The sequence below is a fragment of the Serinus canaria genome, chromosome 25 (genome assembly GCF_022539315.1).
Source record: "Serinus canaria isolate serCan28SL12 chromosome 25, serCan2020, whole genome shotgun sequence".
NCBI classification, from domain to species: Eukaryota; Metazoa; Chordata; class Aves; order Passeriformes; family Fringillidae; genus Serinus; species Serinus canaria.
The window spans coordinates 6,606,473-6,629,153 of NC_066338.1; the positions used below are offsets into that span (position 1 = coordinate 6,606,473).

A 22,681-nucleotide genomic window follows, 5' to 3' on the forward strand; every position below is an offset into this window, starting at 1 on the left:
TTAAACTGCTGGCCAGTTTCTGCAAATCACCTGTAATAAAAGTCATGTCTTGTAATAAAAGTCATGTTTGATACTTCTTGTTGGTTTGGTTGTTGTTGCCTTCTCTGGAGCTGCAGCAGCAATGTCTGTGTGCAGAGCTGGGGCAGATCAGTGCTGGCACAGCAGCTGTACCCAGCAGCAGCAGCACTTGGTGTTGCCAGTGCTGCTCCCATGGCCCTGCCCCGCTGCCCTGGTGGCCCTGGTGTTGCTGTAGGGCCTGAGTGCTCTCGGGGGTGGGCACAGCCCTGGGGGTGGCAGTGCCAGGGCTGCAGCAGGGACAGGCCATGGGCACTGCTGGGGCAGCGCTGACACCTCAGGCCAGGCCCTGGGGGCTCCAGGCTCTCTCATTAACACAGCCAGGTAAATGCTCAGCACAGAAAACCCCCGTGAGCAGCCCTAGGGTGGCCGTGGGCAGGCTGGGGGAAAACAGCATGGCTGGTGCTCTGCAAGGGCCCTGGGGGAGATGGAAAGGAGCAGCAGAGCAGGGGCTGATCCATCCCAGTGCTGCTGGACAGCCCAGGGCAGCGTCCCAAGAGTCCTCATGGAGCTGCCAACAACATCCCCCCTCTCAGCCCTGGCCTCTCCCCCAGCTCCTGGACCTCGTGCCCCCATGCTCAGCACAGGTCACCATCCTTGCGCCAGACACGGCAGCACTGGCTCAGAGCCCCTGTTTGCATTGCACAGAGCAGGGGGAGCACCCCCATGCTGTTGGTGTGGGGACATGAACCTGAGGAGCACAAATGCCATCAGCCCCTGGGGCCAGCAAGGCTGGGGACACCAGGAAACCACTCAGCTTTGTCCTGGCCTCTGCAGTCAGCCAGAAAGTTTGTTCCCATCAGCTGGGAGTTTCCTGTCCCACTGCAGACGCTGTTTGCTCAGAGCCAGGGATTCCTGGCAGCCACCCCCAACTGCCCTGACATTTTCCTTGCTTCACCTTTGCTTTCTTACTCTTCCAGCTACACAAATTTCTTCCTCTTTCCCACCCTCTTTCCCTCCCCTGCAAACAACCCATCACCATTTGCCCTTCCCTCTCTGGCCCCACTCCCCATGTTCAGTTCCTGACTTGCACCATGGGAACGTCCACTGGGGAGCAGGATCAGCCCACAAGTGCTGCAGGAATTTCTGCAGGCTCCTGCAGTGCCTCCTGCTACTCCCTTGCCAGAGGCACCCCCAGGCCAGGGAGGCCCATCTGGGCTTGCTGTGTCTGGCTCTGGGGCTTCCCTGGTTCTGGGCAATGAGAGAGCTGCAGAGGCTCTGCAGGACTGACAGATGGGCTTTGGGGCTGGCAGGAGAAGCTGAGGGACCTGGGCTGCTGCCAGCTTCTGAAGAGGAGGCCCAGGGCTCATCCTGCACTGCTCCCAGGGTGGTTTTCAGTGAATCACAGAATCAGCAAGGTTGGAAAAGTCCTTCGAGATCATCAAGTCCAGCCTGTGTCCTGACACCTGCCTTGTCCTCCCCCCGAGCCTCCTCTTCTCCAGGATAACAAACCCCAGCTACTTTAACCACCCTCCTCACAGGACTTGTCTTCCAGACCCCTCCCCAGCCCTTGTTGCCCTTCTCTGGCACACGCTCCAGCCCCTCCATGTCCTTCCTAAACTGAGGGGCCCCAGAACTGGACACACAGCACTCGAGGTGCTGCCCAAGCAGTGCTGAGCACAAGGGAAGAATCACTGCCCTGCTCCAGCTGGCCAAACCCTTCCTGATCCAGGCCAGGAGCCATTGGCCTTCTCCCCCCACCTGGGCACCACACTGCTGGCTCATGTCCAGCCTGCTGTCCCTCAGTCCCTGCAGGTACCATTTTGCCTGGCTGCTGTCCAGCCACTCTGCCCCAGCCTGTAGTGCTGCAGGGTTGCTGTGGCCAAAGTGCAGGACCCAGCACTTGGAATTGTTAAACCTTAACTTGTTGGATTTGGGCCCTGGATCCAGCCTGTCCAGGGCCCTCTGCAGAGCCCTCCTTCCCTCCAGCAGATCCACACTCCTAGAGAACTTGGTTTCACCACATTTCCATGAGGTCCCAGAGTGTCACAATGGCCTCCATGATTTCATGAGGTCTCGTCCCAGGTCAGAAAGTTTCCTTTGGCTCCTGGGGCCCCTTTGGTGTCACAAAGTCCCTTGTGATCCTTGGGCCCCCGCAGTGTCACAGTGATCCTTTGTTCCTGGGCAAGGAGGAGGAGCTGCAGAGGCTCTGCAGGACTGACAGGATGGGCTTTGGGGCTGGCAGGAGAAGCTGAGGGACCTGGGCTGCTGCAGCTTCTGAAGAGGAGGCCCAGGGCTCATCCTGCACTGCTCCCAGGGTGGTTTCAGTGAATCACAGAATCAGCAAGGTTGGAAAAGTCCTTCGAGATCATCAAGTCCAGCCTGTGTCCTGACACTGCCTTGTCTCCCCTGAGCCTCCTCTTCTCCAGGATAAAATACACCAGCTCCCTCAGCCGCTCCTCACAGGACTTGTGCTCCAGACCCCTCCCAGCCTTGTTGCCCTTCTCTGGACACGCTCCAGAGAAGGAGCCCCTCCAGAGAATGTCCTTCCTAAACTGAGGGCCCCAGAACTGGACACAGCACTCGAGGTGCTGCCCAACCAGTGCTGAGAACAAGGGAAGAATCACTGCCCTGCTCCTGCTGGCCACACCATTCCTGATCCAGGCCAGGAGCCATGGGCCTTCTTGCCCACCTGGGCACACTGCTGGCTCATGTCCAGCCTGCTGTCCATCAGTCCCTGCAGGTCCCATTTTGCCTGGCTGCTGTCCAGCCACTCTGTCCCCAGCCTGTAGTGCTGCAGGGGTTGTTGTGGCCAAAGTGCAGGACCCAGCACTTGGAATTGTTAAACCTTAACTTGTTGGATTTGGGCCCTGGATCCAGCCTGTCCAGGGCCCTCTGCAGAGCCCTCCTTCCCTCCAGCAGATCCACACTCCTAGAAAACTTGGTTTCACCACATTTCCATGAGGTCCCAGAGTGTCACAATGGCCTCCATGATTTCATGAGGTCTCCCAGGGTCAGAAAGTTCCTTTGGCTCCTGGGGCCCCTTTGGTGTCACAAAGTCCCTTGGATCCTTGGGCCCCGCAGTGTCACAGTGGATCCTTGGTTCCATGAGGTCTGGCAGTGCAGCAATGCTCTCCTTGGTTCCACAGTGTCACAATGGCCTCTTGGTCCCAAGGGACACCATGGTGTCAAACATCTTTCCTTCATTCCACGAGTCCCTGAGGAGCAGCACTGACCCCTTGGTTCCATAAGGCCTCGCAGTGTCACAATGGTCCCAATGATTCCATGAAGCCTTGCAGTGTCCCTGTGGTCTCCATGGTTCCCCAGGCCCCACAATGTTTCGTGACTCCTCTATTCCATGAGCCCTGCAATGTCACAATGGACCTTTGGACCCTGGGGTTTTGCTGTGTCACAATGGTCTCCTTTGGCTCCACGGTGTCACAATGAACCATTGATGACACAAGGCCCTGCAGTGTCACCCTACAGCTTTGGTTCCATGCAGCCCTGCAGTGTCACAAAGGCCTCTTGGTTTCACAAGGCCCCACAATATCACAATGGACCTCTTGGTTCTGTGGGGACCCCCAGGGTCACAATGGTCTCACTGGTGCCATGGGGCCTCACAGTGTCACAATGGCCCCTTGGTTCCATGAGGCTGTGAAGTGACTTAATGGTCTCTCCATGGTTCCATGAGGCCTTGAAATATCAAAATGGCCCTTTAGTTAATGGGGCCTCACATTGTAACAATGATCCCTACATTCCATGGAGCCACACACCATCAATACAGTCCCCTTGGTTCCATGAGGCTCAGCAATGTCACAGTGATCTCCATGATTCCATGAGGCCCCACAGTGTCACACTGGTCCCTTGGTGTCACAGGGCCCCACAGTGTCACACTGGTCCCTTGGTCTCTCAGGGCCCCACAGTGTCACACTGGTCCCTTGGTGTCACAGGGCCCCACAGTGTCACACTGGTCCCTTGGTCTCACAGGGCCCCACAGTGTCACACTGGTCCCTTGGTCTCACAGGGCCCCACAGTGTCACACTGGTCCCTTGGTTCCATGGCCCTGTGCTGCTGCATTCCCCCCTCCCCTTCTCAGCCCGCCCTGCCAGCTCAGAAATGCTCCTTGGGCCTGGGCCTTGGCCAGCAGCCCCTGGGCTCAGCTCCTCTCAGCTCATCACAAACACTGTCTGCTCCAGGCACTGCTGCTGCCCAAACAGCTCCTGCTTCCTTTGGGAGCAGCCCTGGAACTGTTTTTGGTCCCTCAGTGGCACAACATCCCTGTTCTCACAGTGCCAAAGAAAGCTGCTGGTGCCAAGTGTGGCCAGGATGAACCATTGCTGGGACTGCAGCCCCTCTCGTGGGGCCCTGCACACAGCGCTCCAAAAGGAGCCCTTGGAGCTCTCCTGGGCCAGCGACTCCCTCTGGGTGGGGCCTCTCCCAGCCGGGAACTCTCCTGTTTGCTGCACTCGGGGATCCTGGACAGCGACAGAGCCTGGGTCGATCCCCCACTGCTCCAGGCTCAGCCCTTGGCCACTGGGGAGATGCCAAAGCATCCACAGGGAGCATTCCCTGCCCTCAGGGGAATTTCTCACAGGTGCCTTGCACTGACTCTGTGTGTCTGTGTGCACACAGGAGTGCCTGTGCTGGGGAAATGGGGCAGAAATGCTGCTCTCTGAGGGGTTTGAGTGCCTTGCATAGCTGAGTCAGTCAGGCCTGCAAGAAATGTTCAGTCATCAGGTATGAGCTAAGTCAAATGCGTCTGACAGTTGCTCTTTTGCTTAGTTGTTAAGCTTAATATAAGTTATAAGCTAACTTGAATATTAATAACTGGTATCCCTCTGTTAAATTGCTAAGTCATATGTTTTAGGTTGGGTTAAATATTGTTAAGTGCTGTTCTTTTGCTCAGTTGTGAAGTTGAAGGTATCAGGGTTATGGAATAGGTTAAGTCCTGTTAAGTTTGAGCTCTCTTAAGCTTTTGGCACGTGTTCCTTTTGTCCTTGCTGTCACTGTCCTTAAGTCTCACGCACACACAGGGACAGTTCTCAGTTCATTTCTGGTTGGATTGCCTGGATTCTGTTTGGTTTTGTTGTTGCTTTGTTTCCCTGCCGTGCCTGAAGTGTCCAGTCAGGGGCAGAGTGACTCTTGCCAAGGAACTTTGTGCTGCTGTCCCTTAATATTAAATCTGGTTTTTGCTGATCCCTTGCTGGGGATTTTTTCAGTGCTCACAAGCCCTCGTTCATAACAGGGTGAAGGAGCCCTGGCCCAGGCTCGGAACCTGGGGGACACAGGGATGCTGCTGGGGGGTTCCTGTCGCCCTGTCCCACCCCCATGGCCCCGTCCCCCCGTCCCCATGTCAGGCTCTGGGGTCGATCTCGTGGAACATCCTCTGGGGGAGGCTGCGGCACCGGGGGCGGGGGGACCCGGGGGGACAGGGGACCCTGCTGGGCACGAGCAGGGTTGGACTGCTCTGGGGGGAGCTGTGAGGGGGGACAGGGCAGAGTGACCTCCCCAGTGACATCACACTGCCCCTGGGATGTCACACAGCCCCTGCGATGTCACACAGCATACCTGCGATGTCACACAGCACCTTTGTGATGTCACAGTGCCAATGCTGTGATATCACCCTGTGGTGTCATACAGCTCTGTTGAGATAAGGCACGAAATGATGACACAGACACTGCTGCTCTCGAGGGGAACAAAAAAAAGAGGACCTTTATTTTCTGACTCCAACATTTATAGTTTTCCAAAGGTGACAGTGGATTGGAGGGTGACAGTGCCACCTCTCCAATGCCACTGGACAGACAACTTTACAAAGTTTTACAAAATCAGGGCGACACAGCTCTGCTGTGACATCTCAGAAGACCCTGCGATGTCACTGTCTTTGCTGTGATGTCACAACCTGCTCTATGATGTCACAGCCATCCAGTGATGTCACCACCCACTCCCTGATGTCACGGAGCCCCCTATATAAGGGCAGAGTCTGCTCTATGGCCTCACACCCTGCTCTGTGATCTCACACCCAGCTCTGTGATGTCACAGCCCTCTCAGTGATATCACAAAAGCCTCTCTGTGATGACATAATGCCAGTCTGTAATGTCACAGCACACACTTTGACCTCACAGCCCGCTCTATGATGTCATATAGCCATGCCATGATGTCACAGCCTGTTCTGTGATGTCACAGAATCCCCTCTATGATGTTGTAACTGCTCAATGACTTCACACAAAAGACTCTATGGTTTCATAGCCAAATTTGGGACCTCACACAGCCCATTCTGTGCTGTCACACAGCCCCTTGCTGACATCCCAGCTGCTCTATGGCTCTGTGACACAGCCACAGAGGTGCTGCTGTGACACAGCCCCCTCGGGGACATCCCACAGCCCCTGCCAGTGCTGAGCCCCTGTGAGCTCTGTCTGTGCCCTGCTGGTGTCCCTGAGGTGCCCTGGCAGTGCCCCAGCCCTGCTGGGCTGTGCACAGGAGCTGCTCCTGCCCAGAGCTGTCTCTCTGCAGCGCTGCCCTTGCCAGGAGCTGCCTCTGGGCCAGGAGCCCAGCCCAGCTCAGCAGCACAGACACAGCACAAGGACTTTAATCACCCTCTGAGGCTTTGGTGCTCTTTGCATCAGGGTCAGTCCCTCAGAATGTGCTCAAAGAACTTCTAAAGAACTCAAAATCAGATTGAAACTGGGAAGTTTCTTGTAGTGTTAATGGACACTGAGAGACGCAACATACATGAAAGTGTCCCCAGGTTCCAGGTAGAGCAGAACTCTGGAGGCAGTGATGACAGCTGGGGACAAACAAGGCAAAGGTGTCTCTGGTGCTGAGAAAACCTGGATGTGTTTCAGGAATGCAAAGGGCCAAGGCCTGAGCCCCAGCCCCAGGCAGATCCTGTCCCTCCCTCCTTGCCCAGGGCTCTTCCCGGGATGGGCACTGGGATGTGGGGATGGGCAATGCCAAGGGCAGGACCATGGGGCGGCCCCTGCCAGGCTGCTGAGCAGGGACAAGGAGGCAATGAGGCCCCAGGGCTGCCAGGGTCACTTGTCCCCTCGTGTACCCAGGCCCAGGGCCAGCAGCCATGGCCAAAGTGCTGCCCAAGTTGGCTCTGTCAGGGCCTTGCAGCTGCTGCCCATCCCTGTGCCCTGTGCAGCCCAGGCTGTCCTACGGTGTCCCTGCCCTGGCCTCTGTCCCTGCAGGCTGTGCTCATCCCCCGGCTGCCCCTTCTGGCTGGCCCCTTCCTTTGCTGACAGCTCTGCCTCCTGCCTGCCTCTGCCTGCCCACACAAAGCCTTGGGCTGCTCCAGGCTCCTTCTGGGGACCTGCTGCACCACAGCCCTGCCCTGGCAGGGAAATTCTTTTCTCCTCATGTCCACTCTGGGCCTCCCCGAGCTGCCTTTGGTGCCATTCTTTCTTTCTCTGGCTGATTTATACAATGAAGAAAACTCCAGCCTCTCTGAAACCACCCTTCAATCCCTCCCAGGCTACTCCTGTTCTGTCCTCAGTCTCCACATCAAGGAACCCAGAGTCCTCAGCCTGTCCCTGCTGGTTCTGTGATGAGGCCTCCAAACCCCATCCTGGGAGATTTTTGGTTCCTTGCCAAGGCCTGTGAAAATGGATAAACAGTGATCAAAGTTATTTTCTCCCAAATCTTGCAGTGACAGAACAAGGGTCAGTATATTTTAACTGAATGGGGGTGGATTTACATTTGTCAGAAGGAGGAAATATTTTACAGTGATGAGAGTGGCAAAAAACTGCAACTGTTTTCTTCCAGAGAAGTGGAATCCCAATCCCAGGAATACTCCAAGAGCAGGAGCTTTGTGCAGCCTGATCAGGTGAAACCCTCTCATCCCCAAGGATGGAATTCCTGTAGTGTGGGTTCTCTGATGTGCTGGGTGCCCTCACAACACTTCTGGCCAGAATGTCTGCTGAGGCAGCCAGGCTGCTGCAGGGGCAGTGACCTCACAGCCATCACCATGGCAGCCCTGGCCCTGGGCCTGGCTCTGCCCTTTCCTCTGCCCCTGCCTTGTCTCTGCTGGCATCAAGAGTTTTGTCATTAATATCTTGTCCCCAAGGTGCTGGGGCCAATGGCTTCCCAGTCAGGCTCCTGGAGCAGAAGTGGCTTTTCAGAGCCCAGCCAGAAATGAGCCCTGAGGCAGCAGCTCTGCAGTGGTGCCCACCAGGCCGGGGTGCCAAGGGAGGCTTCTGGCCATGCCCTGCCAGCAGCTGCTGCTGCCAAGGTGCCTTTGGTGCCTCAGGCTCTCCCTGGCACAGCTCCCAGCACGGCACTCTGCCCTTGTGCCCGAGGCCTTCCCTGGGCTGGGGCTGGCCTGGGGCTTTTCCTGCAGTGGGACCTGCCCTGCTCATGGCACAGGAAAGGCAGTTCCTGCTGGAGCAGGAGGCTCTGCCTGCAGTGGGCTCCAACAACTCCAGCAAGGCCCTCTTGACTTCCAAATTGCCTCCTTGAGCAGAATATTCTAATAATTGTTATAGCTCGTGTACTATGGAGTAAATAACTCTTTTCAAAAATTTATTCTCTGATGTAAATAAACCTTCCAGGCTAATCATAATCAGAATCAATAAGAGCTGTAATTATGTAAATATATCTGGTATTCCATTATTAATCCAGTGGGAAAAATTGCATAAAATTCAATTCCACCTGTCCAATCTATTATACCTTTGACAAAGTCTTGGGCTGAAATAGAATGCAGCAGCTCCCAGTCTCCTCTCTTAGAAGGAAGTTTAGAAGTCTAGGGGCCCTGCAGGCGTTTGAGGATCCCTGGTGGCTGTTGGGTGTCATTTCTCCATCTTATGTCTCAACAGGAGTTTCTCTATTAAAGAAATAAAGCTTTTGCCTGAATCACCCACTGTGCCCATTACAGGAACCCCTGTGAGTGTCTGGGACATCCTGGCTCTTTGGCAGCCTGGGAATTCCTGGGATGCCACCGTGTGTCCGATCGGCTGTCTGTCTCTGCCGGACACGCGTAGGATGGTTTGCAGGCAGCACGCGTTGAACAGACGAGTCTGGACTCCTCTATAGTTCGGTCTTCAGGTTGTTTATTATATCTTATCTATAAAGTTTTTGTTCTGCCCGGCCGAGATCCGACCAGCAAGGCAGCCACAAGCACTCTGCCCACCCTCAGGGCGGTCGCACATTCTTATACTGATAATTACGTACACGATATTTACAATTTTTCTCCAATACCCATCACCTTTATTAAACAGTGCACCTTTAGCATGAACCAATCTAAAGTGCACACATCACAGAGAAGATGGATGACAAGAAGAAGGAGAAAAGCCACGAGGTCGGGCCTGAATCCTCCATCTTGTCTCCATTAGACCCCCCTGTACCAAAATCCTAAAACCTACATTCTATTCTACAAAAACACCTGCCCTACACCATTTAGACCTTAGAAACCTCCAGACCCTCATGCTTAGATAGCACGACCCTTGAAGGGTCAAAATCAAGCCACCAGGTGCTTCTGGCTACATTCCAGGACTTCTGAGCCCCCCAAGGATTCTCCCTGGGACTCAGAGCATCCGAGGTGATGTGCTGAGTTCCCACAACCGTGGAGCCCCCATCAGTGCCTGTGACAGATCGGTGCCTTTGCAGCCCAAGGTCCCCTGGGATGTCACCATGGAATGGCTGTGACTGCCTGTGACCACACGGCTCTTTACCATCCCCAGAAAGCCCTGGGAGGTCTCCATGGAGCCCCTGACTCTGCCTGTGACATCCCAGATCTTGAACAGCCTGGAGACTCTTGGAAAGTCCCCATGGAACCCCTCTGAGGGCCTGTGACAAATCTGATCCTCAGCAGACAACCATCACCAGCCCCCTGTTGCTATGCTTAGTTTCCACGGCAACCATCATAAGCCCCCTGTTGCTATGGTGAGTTTCCATGGCAACCATCACCAGCCCCCCTGTTGCTATGCTCAGTCCCTTGACAGCTCCATGGAGACCCCATGCCAGGGGTGGTTGCCATGGACACCAGCTCAGGCCTGCAGCCAGAGCCCATTGCCATGGCAACCATTGGCATTCCCATCCCCAGGGTCATGGGATCCCAGAACCACAGAATTGGCTGAGTTGGGAGGGACCCATCAGGATCCTCGAGTCCAACTGCTGGCCCTGCACAGGACACCCCAACAATGCCAGCCTGGGCCTGGCAGCACTGTCCAAACACTGCTGGAGCTCAGAGAGCTCTGGAGCTGGGACCCTTCCCTGGGGAGCCTGGGCAGGGCCCCAGCAGCCTCTGGGGAAAAACCTTTCCCTGAGATCCAACCTAAGCCTGCCCCGACTCAGCTGCAGCCGTTCCCTCCAGTCCTGCCCGGGCACCAGAGGGAAGAGGTTCCCACAGCCCCAGACAGGGACCCCTCCCAAGGCTGTTGCCATGGCAACCAGGGCTGGGACCAGCTGGGATGCTCGGTTTTCATGGGTCAGGGTTCAGGAATGGGATTCCCAATTTCCTGCTCCCGCTAAAACTGCGCTGCCCTCGCTGCCCTCCTCTTCCCATGGAAAGCACAAAAGGCAAATATCCTGGGCTGGGATAAGAACAATTTATTGGGAACAGAAACAAGATAAGGAATAAATGGGAACAGAAACAATATTGATAACATAAGGGATAAGGAAAATTATTTACAGGGAAAACTACAACGGCTAGCTCTTCCTGGCCATGTATTTCCTCCTGTCTGGAAAGGACACCCTCAGGGAGAGAGAGAGTCCCTTTCCTGTCCCTGGCAATGACCTGAGGTGGGAGTGAATGTAATGTCACACCATGGCCAGACCCTCATGTTCTTCAATCCCACATTATGTCACTGGCAGGGGCAGGAAAAGGAACAGGTGTCTTCCCAGCATGGATCATAGGGAACACGGATAACCAGGGCTCTTCCCAATGTGGGACCTCCAATAGGGGATGAAGCTGGAGCAGTGCATGCAATGCACTGCAGTGGGGGTATTTGCAGGATTTCCCTTACCGGTGCCTCCGTTGGTGTCTGGTCAAGTTAGAGCTTTGGGTGAAGCTCTTCCCACACTGGGGACACTCGTAGGGCCTCTCCCCAGTGTGGATGCGCCGGTGGGTGATGAGGTGAGCGTTTCGCTTGAAGCCCTCCCCACAGTCGGAGCAGTGGAAGGGCCTCTCATCTGTGTGGATCTGCTCATGCTGGACAAGATGGAAGCTGGTCTGAAACCTCTTCCCACATGTGGGGCACTCGTAGGGCCTCTCCCCAGTGTGGATGCGCCGGTGGGTCACAAGCGTGGATCTGCAGCTGAAGCCCTTCCCACACTCCCCACACTCGTAGCGCCATTCCCCACTGTGGATCATCTGGTGGCGCATCAGGTTGCTGCTGTTCCTGTAGCTCTTCCCACACTCCAAGCACTTGTAGGGCTTCTCTTCCACAAGGTTCTGCTGTGGGGATTTGTCCTCCCTGGTCTCCATGCTCAGATCCTTCCCTGGGGGAGGAAGGACAAGGAGAGGATGGGATTTGCCTCTGTGCCAGATGGAAGGGGAAGGAGATCCCCCCCGTGCATCCCCGGAAGGACGGCGTTGGCAGCAGGGTTGTCCTGCAGCCGGGGGCCATGCTGGGCTGGGAGATGGAGCAGGAGAGAGGGGGAAAGGGGCACTGACTTCCTCCTCACCTGCCTGGGGGTCCTGGGGCATTTAGCCAGTTTGAAAAGACAGGTGTCTGCTAAGGACGGCAGGAGCCTCTCTTGAAATGGAAAATGTTAACCCCCTCCCTTGGAATTATAATTTTCAAAATAAGGGGCTGTCAATCAAAAGCTATGGGAATAGGAATAACAGTTCTTTAGTAGGAACATTAAAATTACAAATGCAATAGTACTAAAAAACTACTTACAGAGTCAGAATACCACCTGACACGCTGTGGGTCAGGGTGTTGGCAGCACTCCCGTTAAATGGTGGCTGCCGTCCTCCTGCAGTGACAGATGTGGATTTGTTGGAGCTGGGATCCTGTAGAAGGGTGGAATTTTCCTCTGGAGGTCCAGTGGTATTGTCAATGGTCCTGGTCTTCCTCTGGGATCCAGTGGAGCTGAAAGCTGCTCTCCTGGGAATCCTGTGGGAGATGGCTGACTCTGTTGATCACAGTCTCAGCTTATATCCAGGTAGGAATGCTTGGCTCCTCCCTCTGGGCGGAGCACCTCACAATGGGAGGATGGAATATTTATCAGTCCTGAAGTGACACTCAATGGCCCATTAGCAGAAGATATCTCCCCAGAGGGAGGATTCCTTGTGGAAGAGATAAAGTAAACTGCTCAATTCACAGATGATACCTGTCCCACCTTTAACAGATGGTAACAGATTGTATACACAGCCAGCTAAACCGGAGACACTGTTCCAGCCTTGGAAAGCAGGATTTGGTACCAGGACTTGTTAGGGAATGCAACCCTGACTGAAGGCAGAGATAGAATCTCCAGAGCCTGCAGCCAGAAATGGAGAGTTGAGTGATAATCATTTCAACATCTTCTCTTTTAGAAGTATTTTCTAATGATTTTTTGCTTTGCCTATCTAATACTTTTCTAATTTTTTGCAATTTTTCAGTATCTAAAATTCACTGTTCCTTAAGTGAAGTTGGTGTCTGTGTCTTTGGTGCTGACCCTGCCCACCAGCGGGGCCCCATCCTGCCTAAGTCTTACCTGGGAAGACAAAAACCCTCACTCCAAATGTCCCCCCTTCCTCTTTGTTCTCCCCACATTACACCCTGATCATGATGTCCTATGGTCTGGGGTGTCCCCGGGCTCAGTTGGGGTCACCTGTCCTGGCTGTGTCCCCTCCCAACCTCCCCCACAGCCCCAGCCCCTCCGCAGCGTGGCCGGACGAGGGGCAGGACAGGCCTTGGCTCAGTGCGAGCTCAGCAAGAACAAAACCATCTCTGTGTGCTCAGCCCTGTGCTCAGCACCGGCCCTGCATTTCCTCCACTGCCAGCCCGGACCCCCCTTTCCCACCCCTCTGCAGCACCGGCTGCTGGGTGGGGGAGCCCCCGATCGGCCCCGGGGGTGGGCAGGGGGCTCGGGGACCCCCCCGGTGCGGATCCGTCCCCCCGGCCCGAGCCCCAAACTCAGCTCCGGGGGCCGCTGGGCTCTGCGGATCTGCCTGGCAACCGGTGAGTCAGCAGCGAGAAAAGCTCTGGTTGGCTGGAAATTGTTCAGTGCGTTCTCTGATTGGCTGGAATTGTGAAAGGCGCTGTGCCCGGCGGGTGTCCCTGGGAGCTGCGGAGTCCGGACCGGACCCTTTTCCTCTTTCTTTCTCTCCCTCTGAGACCTCTTCCCTATTTCTTTCTGTCCCTCTGAGACCACTTCCCTATTTCTTTCTGTCACACTGAGACCTCTTTCCTATTTCTTTCTCTCCCTCTGAGACTTCTTCTCAATTTCTTTCTCTCCCTCTCTCCTTCCCAGCCAAGAAAAAATGTTCCTGCCCTCGCTGGCAAAGCTCTTAAGAAGGACCCAAAAGCTAAGGGGAGCAAGATCCTACAGTGACATTTCACTGCCAGCCTTTATAACTTCACCCATGGTTGTTGCAGCTCGTGGATTGGGAATTAAATCAGGGCAGGGTCTTTGTTGGGAGCTGCCCTGGGTCAAGAGAGACACTGAGAGAGAAACAGAGCAGGCAGAGAAAGGCAGAAGAGAAAGGAGGGCACAAACACAATCAGCTGAGAAGGTGGCACTCTGAAACAGAAACTGGAACTGACTGAAAATGAATAGAACAGAAAGAAGTAATTTTGTAACTTTATTTCCTATCAGAATACATTTTCACCCTTTCTCAAAACCCCCTCCCGGTGCCATTCAGCAGGGCTATCAGAAAGTTTTAATTCTGAATTGATGTTCCAGGCTGCACTCACAAGCGAACAGGGAATGGGGATTTTCCTGCTCCTGGGGAGTTTGACATCCTCAGTGGAGGATGAAATAAACAGGACAGGAGATCTTTCTCCTTTTTAATGCCTTTATTAAAAGTGATCAGCTCAGGATGGCCCGCAGTTCCCTGCAGCCGCCCCCAGCAGTGATTCAGAGGAGGAGGAGGAAAGTGCAGCTCTGTCCCCTCGGGGCAGAGCCAGGAGTCCTGGCCTCGCAAGGGCAGTGGGGGCATAACCTGGGTTCGGTTTGGTTTGCCGGTTCAGGAGCCCTGGACCCGACTGACTTCTTTTTTAACCGGGGCAAAGAGTGACCGAGGTTTTCAGCGTCTCTGCCAGCTTCGTTCCTCACCCCTGCTGTCCAAACACCACCCTGACCTCTCAATTCTGCTTTGGCTCGTCTCTTTTGGGGTATTTTCCGGGATTTGGTGGGGGTCCCGTCCCGTTGCAGTCTGTGTTTTGAGATAAATTTGCATTTCTCCTGAGATTCCCCCTCCCCTTCCCACGGTCCTTGGGGTTGTCATCCTCTTGGCAGCAGGCAAGGGTGGTACTGAAAAAAAGAATTCTCCACAATAGAGGGTTAACGACGATACTCAACAGGTGATTACAACATTTAACCAACAAAAGAACTCTTGGCCAGCAATTTCCCAGCTTAACTTTAAACTCAGCAACCCTTTTCTTAAAAAAACCCCAGGTAACTCTTTTTTTACTCATTACAGAGGAGAGGAGGAGGCACCAGAAGAAAAGGGCAGCTGGGCTTCATCCTTCCACAGGAAAGAGGAGGAGGGAAATCTCTTGTCCTGTCTGCAGCTGCTCCCACAGGGATGTGAAGGCTGATCCCAGAGCCCCAAGGGTCACAGTCAGGGCTGCCCTCAGGGAATGCTCGCCTGGTATTGAGGGGCAGCGTGGGAGCACCTGGATCTTGGAGCACCCAGCTGCCCCCCCTGTTTGGAGGTACCTGAGGAGGGCTGGGACGATGCCAGGGGCATCCTGCAGTGACATCTCCCTGTCCTGCTCTGTATAACCCTGATCCTGGTCTCAATCCCACTCCACATTTAGACACACTCACAGTTCTGTATTTAATCCCATCCCAGTGCCAGACTCGTCTAGCCCCAGACCCAATCCCAACCCCAGCCCTAAAGCCAATCCCATGTCTAGCCTTAACCCCAATCCCAGATCTAATCCAAATCTCAGCCCCAAATCCAACCCCAGCTCCTATTCCAGCCCCTTCCTAAGTCCTCAGCCCCAAACCAAAACCAGGTTCAGCCCTTCTGGGGGTTTGGGGGTGTCTCTGTCCCTCTGACCCCGATGATTTTTGGGTGGGGTCACACCAGGGCTGAGAGGGACAGAGACCCCCCCGGCCTCCCCAGATGTGAGAAGGTTGGAGAGCTCCCCCAGCCCCAGAACCCTCAGTGGTGAGAGGGACACAGAGCCCCTGGTCCCCAGCCCTGCACAGGAATTCCCTGAGGCCAGAGGGATGGAGACCCCCTGAGCATCCCCCAGGGCGAGGGGACAGAGACCCCTGAGCATCCCTGGGCTGAGAGGGACAGAGACTGCCCCTGTCTCAGGGGCGAGGGGGAGGGAAACCCCCCCAGGCATTCCCTGGGGTGAGAAAAATGGAGAGACCCCCTGGGGAATGGCCTGGGGTGACAGGGACACCCTGGGGAATGGCCTGAGGTGACAGGGACAGAGACAAACCCCCCAAGCCCCTCCCAAATATTCCCCAGGGCAGGAGGCACAGAGACCCCTCGAGCATCCCCTGGACACTGGACAAAATAAACTCAGCAGAAATCAAACTTAACTCTGCATAAAATACTTTGATGAATATTTGATTTTCCCACAAGTCACATGTGATGAAAATGCAAACAAATCCCAAACATGAATAAACCAACAACAGAAGCAATTATGATGGCAATTCCAAGTTTCATGGGTTCCTGCACAGCTCCGGCTCAGCTACTGGCAGGTTCTGATAAAAGAAAAGGGGAAATTCGGCCCTATATATATTCGGATTATTCAAAGGAAGGGGAAGATCTGTGTAGCTGTCACAAAGGTGACAGGGAAAAAGAGAAAAATGATACTCACATTTGGCAAAGCCCCTGAACCTGTGAATTCTGGATTATTTGGGAATTCAGCTACTTGAGCTGGGCTTCTTATGGGACTTTTAGCAGCCTTGTGTTCCTCACCATGGGGTGAATGAACCTTGTCAATCTTGCTGGTATCATTTGCTCCCTTTCCTCCAGTGATTTTAACAAACTTTTCAAGGAAGGACAACAAAATATTTTCTTTACACTGGCCACCCACAACAGCCATTTTCCTCACCAGTTCTCCCATTAGTCGCTCTGAGGAAGCTGCGTCCAAGTTTCCAAGAGTTCCTCCAGCAGAGCCACAACCTCCTCAGAGGAGGGAACCATGCTGCTGTCAAAGGCACATGGGGTCAGAGAACAGTGCCTAAACTCACTGGGCCAAAATAATGTTGCAAGCTGGTCAAGAAAATTGTTAGAGAGATGCCTCTGCTCTGATTAAGGTGTTAATGAGACCAAATCCAAAATGGATTTTAATGAACAGTAGATGTGGGGTAGAGCGAGAGATGGAAAGAAAGAGGGGGGGGGACAACAAGGGAGTGACAGGGACAGAGACCTCCCCTGGGGCAGGGCAAGTGTGACATTGTCCCCTGTGTGTGTGGCCTTCCTGGTGTTGGGGTTTTACACCTGAGCCAGTCTGGGTAAGGGGGGTGGTGTTCACCCCCCCAGCAGGGATTACCCCACTGTCTCAGGTTACAATGTAAGATGTAACCAAAACCATGTTTTCAGTCACCATCTCCATAAACTGCTATAAACAGGTGGGGCAGAGTTCTTTATCTCTTCCATGACTCAGCCCTGATAACGCCCTCCAGGGGAGATATCTTCTGTGAATGGGCCATTGAGTGTCACTGCAGAACTGATAAAATTACATCCTCCCATTGTGGGATGCTCCACCCAGGGGGAGGAACCAAGCATTCCTATGTGGATATAAGCTGAGGCTTGGAAGACCAGGAGCACCTTGCCTACTGCATTCCCAGAGGACAAGAGCTCCATAACCCCCCCTGGACCTTCAGAGGAAGACCAGACCCTTCTACAGGATCACTGCTTCGACAGAATCACACTCATCACTCCAGCAGGACTGCAGCCACCATTTAATTGGACTGCTACCAGCCCCCTGACCAGCCCCTGTCTCCATCAGCTTAAGTGAGTGTTTGATCTAAATTTTCTTATTAAATTGTAATTCTGGCTTAGGCTCTTCCACAGGTTTGCCTTCAAACCAGTACAAAACTCCAAGTGCTCATCTGTGACAAAGTTCACAGGGGTCTCAGGATTAGGGAGGAGATGAGAAAGTTGACTCCATGTTCTGAAGGCTTGGTTTTTTATTTTATAATATAAATTATATTAAAAACTATACTAAAAGAATAGAAGAAAAGATTTCATCAGGAGGCTTTTAAGAACAGAAAAAGAATGAATTACAAAGGTTTGTCTCTGACCGAGACAGTCTGGACAGTGATTGGCTATTAATTAGAAACAACCAGATGAGACCAATCACAGATCTACCTGTAGCATTCCACAGCAGCAGATAAAAATTGTTTACAGTTTGTTGCTGAGGCCTCTCAGCTTCTCAGGAGGGAAAAATCCTAAGGAAAGGATTTTTCATAAATTATGTTGGTGACACTCATCCCTTGTTTTCCTCCCAAAACAGAAATTCCCAAACCTTCGCCTGATGGAGGAGGTGGCTGTGAGGAAGAGGAAGATGTCCTGGGACAGCCAGGCAGGTGAGGAGGAAGTCAGTGCCCCTTTTCCCCTCTCTCCTGCTCCATCTCCCAGCCCAGCATGGCCCCCGGCTGCAGGACAACTCCGCTCCCAACGCCGTCCTGCCGGGCATGCACCGGAGGGATATTCTTCCCCTTCTCTGTGGCATGGAGGCAAATCCCATCCTCTCCTCATCCTTCCTCCCCCAGACAAGGAGGAGCTGAGGATGGAGACCAGGGAGGACAAATCCCCGTGGCAGAACATCATGGAAGAGGCGGTTTTGAGTGACTCCAGGGCACAGGAATCCAAAAGGGAAGAAAAGCCAAAGAGATCCAGCAGGAGGAGGAGCTCCAAACTGAGCCCAGGGTGCTCTGAGGAGGAAAGACCCACCCTGAGCCAGGAAGGTGGACAGAGCTTCAGCCAGAGCTCAGAGCTGGCAGTCCGTGAGCAGCTTCATGGTGGGGAGAAGCCCCACAAGTGCTTGGAGTGTGGGAAGAGCTTCAGGCACAGGAACCACCTGATCCGCCACCAGATGATCCACACCGGGGAATGGCCCTACGAGTGTGGGGAGTGTGGGAATGGCTTCAGCTGCAGATCCACGCTTGTGACCCACTAACGCATCCACACTGGGGAGAGGCCCTACGAGTGTCCCGAGTGTCAGAAGAGGTTTCAGACCAGCTCAGGTCTCCTCAGGCACCAGTGGATTCACTCAGAGGAGAGGCCCTTCCTCTGCCCCATCTGCGGGAAGGGCTTCAAGCAAAACTCCCACCTCATCATCCACCGGCGCATTCACACAGAGGAGAGGCCCTTCCACTGCCCTGAGCGTGGGAAGGGATTCAAGCACAACTTCACCCTCATCAGGCACCAGCACATCCACAGCGGGGAGAGGCCCTATGGGTGTCCCACATGTGGGAAGAGCTTCACCCAGAGCTCTGACTTGACCAAACACCAACGGAGGCACCAGTAAGGTAAGTCCTGCCAGTCCCCCAAATGCAGGAGGAGCTTCATGCCCAATTCCAGCTTAATCTCCCATCGGAGGTCCCACGTTGGGCAGAGCCCTGGTCATCCATTTTCCCTGTGATCCATGCTGGGAAGACACCTGTACCTTCTCCTGCCCATGCCAATGGCATGGTGTGGGATTGAAGCACATGAGGGTCTGGCCATGGCCGTGTCATTACATGCACCCTGGCCTCAGGTCATTGCCGGGGGCAGGAAAGCAATTGTCTCTCTCCCTGAGGAGAAGGGTGTCCTTCTGAGGAGGAAATACGTGGCCAGGAAGAGCCACTCAGTGGTGATGTTGTAGTTTTCCCTGTAAATAGGTTTTCTTATTCCTTCTGTTATCAATATTGTTTCTGTTCCCGTTCATTCCTGATCTTGTTTCTGTTCCCAGTAAATTGTTCTTATCCCAGCCTGGGATCTTTGCCTTTTGTGCTTTCCATAGAAGGTGGGAAGGCAGCGAGGGCAGCGCGGTTTTAGCGGGAGCAGGAAATTGGGGAATCCCATTCCTGAACCCTGGCCCGTGGAAATCGAGCATCCCAGCTGGTCACAGACCTGGTGGCCATGGCAAATTCCTTGGGAGTGGGTCCCTGGCTGGGCTGTGGGAACCTCCTCCCTCTGGTGTCCAGAGACAGGAGTGGAGGGAACGGCTGCAGCTGAGTTGGAGCAGGCTTAGGTTGGATCTCAGGAAAAGGTTTTTCCCCAGATGCTGCTGCGGCCCTGCCCAGGCTCCCCAGGGAAGGGTCCCAGCTCCAGGGCTCTCAGCTCCAGCAGCGTTTGGACAGTGCTGCCAAGTCAGCTGGCATTGTTGGGGTGTCCTGGTTCAGGGCAAATTTGGGAGAGGAGTCCCAAAGTGGCTCCTCTAGGAAAGCAGATTCAACTGGCCCCTTCCCCCAAAGTGGTTAGGGAGAAAATACGTCCTTGGAGAAAATTGGAAAAAACCTATTTATTAAACAATAAAACCTAAACAATATTAAACAATAAAACCTCTTGCTGCTCCAAAAGAGATGGCAAACTCAGAAAAGTCCCCTCCCCAGGTTGCAGCTCAGTGTCTTATCAGTCCCTCCAGGAGTGGAAATGCCACGGCCCAGGCCTGGCCTGGTGGGCCACAGGTGGAGCTGCTGCTGCTCTTTTGGGTGTTCAGTCCAGAGGAGGTTGAAACAGGTCCAAAGAAAATGGAAAAAACCCACAGTCCAGAGAACTTTGTTGCCTCAGTGAGGTAAAACTAACTAAAACAAAGGAGAGCTCTGTCCCGCTGTCTGTCCATCCGCAGACAACACAGCGCAGGAGCAGGAATATGGAGGAATGAGTACAGTGTCTGAAACAAACTACTGCTTCTTCTCTCCCCCCTTCACTTTCTGGAATGTCTTAAAGGTGCAAAACTTATTATTTAGCATAAACAGAACAGACAAATGAGGATAAAAGCATCATATAGTCCACCCAGGACATTCCAGCCCTTATCCCCATATCGTCAGCTTACTGCTAAAACTAATATATATTCTAACTCTACAAACACATACATTATACATCCAATATACAGCTATACACAGACAATGGTAGTAACATTCAGCAATCAGTGATATTTACACATAGTTCTCACCCAACAATCTGATCTCCCTGAGGTACACATCGTGTTCTTCCATCTTTTTGCATTATCCACCATGTGCAACCTGGTCCCTGAGCAAAAACAACCCCACGAATGGGTTTGTCTGTACTCAAGGCATAATTGATCCACACTGTCTTCCCTAACAAACCTCTGACATGTACCTCTGGAACTTTATCTCCATCTGGTATATTCAGGGACTCAGACTGGGCAGGACCTGCTCGGTTGGTGGAAGCTCGGGTGTTAACTAACCAGGTGGCCTTTGCTAAATGCTGCTCCCAGTTTTTGAAAGATTCCCCCACCCAAGGCTTTCAACTGGGTTTTTAGTAGTGCATTGTACCTCTCTACTTTCCCTGCAGCTGGTGCATGGTAGGGGATATGGTACACCCACTCAATGCCATGTTCCCTAGACCAGGTGTTGATGAGGCTGTTCTTGAAATGAGTCCCATTGTCTGTCTGACTCAATCCTCTCAGGGGTTCCATGTCTCCACAGGATTTGCTTTTCAAGGCCCAGGATGGCGTTACAGGCAGTGGCATGAGACACAGGGGGGGTTTCCAGCCATCCCGTGGTGGCTTCTGCCATTGTGAGCACGTGGCTCTTGCCTTGGCGTGTCTGGGGCAGTGGGATGTAGTCAATCTGCCAGGCCTCCCATACTTGTACTTGGACCACTGCCCACCATACCACAGGGGCTTCACTTTCTGGGCCTTCTGGATGGCAGCACACATCTCACAGTCATGGATAACCTGAGAAATACTGTCCATGGTTAGATCCACCCCTTGGTCTCATGCCCACTTACAAGTTACATCTCTGCCCTGATGATCTGAGGCATCATGGACCCATTGAGCTAGGAATAACTCCCCCTTATGTTGCCAATCTAGGTCTATCTTTGACACCCCTATCTTTGCAGCCTGGTCTACCTGCTCATTGTGTTGGTGCTCCTCATTAGCTCTACTCTTGGGGACATGGGTATGGAGGGGCTTGACAGCTGGCCTGCAAGCAAAGCTGAGTTAATAGAAGAAATAACACTTGATGATTTTCGAGTGTATCCATAGCAAGGAAGAAGACAAGGCTGTCAGCATGGAAACCGATTAGAAAAGGAAATGAGAATTTTTTCAAGCTAGACTATGTGCCTAAGTAGATGTGTATATGTGCCTTATTAAATTTTTGTAAAACTTTTGCCAATTATATTGACACTGATTGCTTTGCACCAATGAATATAATAAGTTATTGTGATGTAGTTAATGACTTAAGATCACGCTTTGTTAAGGGTATATAAACTGGAGAACATGCAGAATAAAAACTTTTTTTCTTCCTGGACCTTGGTCACGTGTGTGTGTCACCTCTGTCCCAACGGTGACATTTGGTGCTACCCTGATGTGATGGAACTGCCGGGCGAGGGGCAGCGAGGCCGGAGCCCAGCGAAGCTGAGAGCAGCGGGGTGCAGCTGCCAGTCCGGACCTGATTCTGACACCTGGAAAAAAGGTGAGCCGCTGGGAACAATGGGAAATAAATTAACAAGCAAAGAACAGATTGTTTTATCTACATGGAAAACTTTCTTAAAAAGAAAAGGAGTTAAAACAATGGACTATGCTCTGCGTAGTATTTTAATATGGGCAAAGTCTCAAAATTTTAAGACTGATGTAGCTTTTAGTGTTAGAACTTGGAAAGAAGTTGGAGAAAAACTCTGGGAAGTAATTCAGAATGGGGATAAAGCAGCTGCAGAATTATCTCCTACTTGGAGGTTGCTTTATAACACCTTAACGGAGTGGAAAGCAGAGCAGGACAAGAAAGACCTGGAGGAGGAACTCGAAGCTGCTGGGGAGCAGCAAAGGGGAGAAGCTCAGCCTGAGTGTTCTGCTGGGATTTTTTCTGCAGGGACTGTTTCTGGGTCTGTTTCTATGGGAAAAGTTGATAAGGCTTCTTTGTGTTTGTCTGCAAAAGGCTTCAAATCCACGTACCCCTCCCCTGCAGAGCAACTAGCTGAACTTAATGTTAAATCTAACTCTGAGTCCTCGGCAGGGCAGCCAGCTAAGATGACCTTAAAAAAGAAACAAATTGAGCCATCCACTCCTTTGCTTGATTCTGATTCTGAACTGCATGAACACATGGAAATATTAACTCTTTCTCCTCCTTTGTTTTCTGATTCTGATAGTGACTTTGAGGAAATTACAGGGGTTAAAAGGTCTGAATTAATGCATACTTCTGTTTGCTGTAAAAGTGGTAATAGAGATAAGCTTCGTAGAACTGGCAGTAGAAATAACCTTGGTAAAACTGGTAGTAGAAATAAGCTTGGTGTTTCAAAAGCTCGACCTTCTGATAATGTAACTGCTTATGATTCTTTTCGGTGTTGGGAATATGTTAAAAGGAAAGCAGCTGAGATAGGAGACTGGGATTTGGTGGGAAAATAGGTGCACCAAAGGGCTGGATGTTGTTGATATGGATG

At 52.8% G+C, this 22,681-nt stretch overlaps 3 protein-coding genes across 4 annotated transcripts in view; 2 read left to right on the forward strand and 1 right to left on the reverse strand.

The window, feature by feature from the left end:
• Positions 1 to 22,681, forward strand: part of LOC115483858 (zinc finger protein 629-like) — a 229,171-nt gene that overhangs the window by 143,923 nt on the left and 62,567 nt on the right. The window lies entirely within an intron of this gene.
• LOC115484925 (zinc finger protein 208-like) overlaps positions 1 to 22,681 on the reverse strand; it is a 513,901-nt gene that overhangs the window by 119,750 nt on the left and 371,470 nt on the right. The window contains 1 exon segment of the mRNA XM_050984212.1: positions 10,977 to 11,391. Within this exon segment, the coding sequence (XP_050840169.1) occupies positions 10,977 to 11,391 (415 nt within the window).
• Positions 1 to 22,681, forward strand: part of LOC115485384 (olfactory receptor 14J1-like) — a 78,649-nt gene that overhangs the window by 52,155 nt on the left and 3,813 nt on the right. The gene's annotated exons all lie outside the window — the stretch shown is intronic.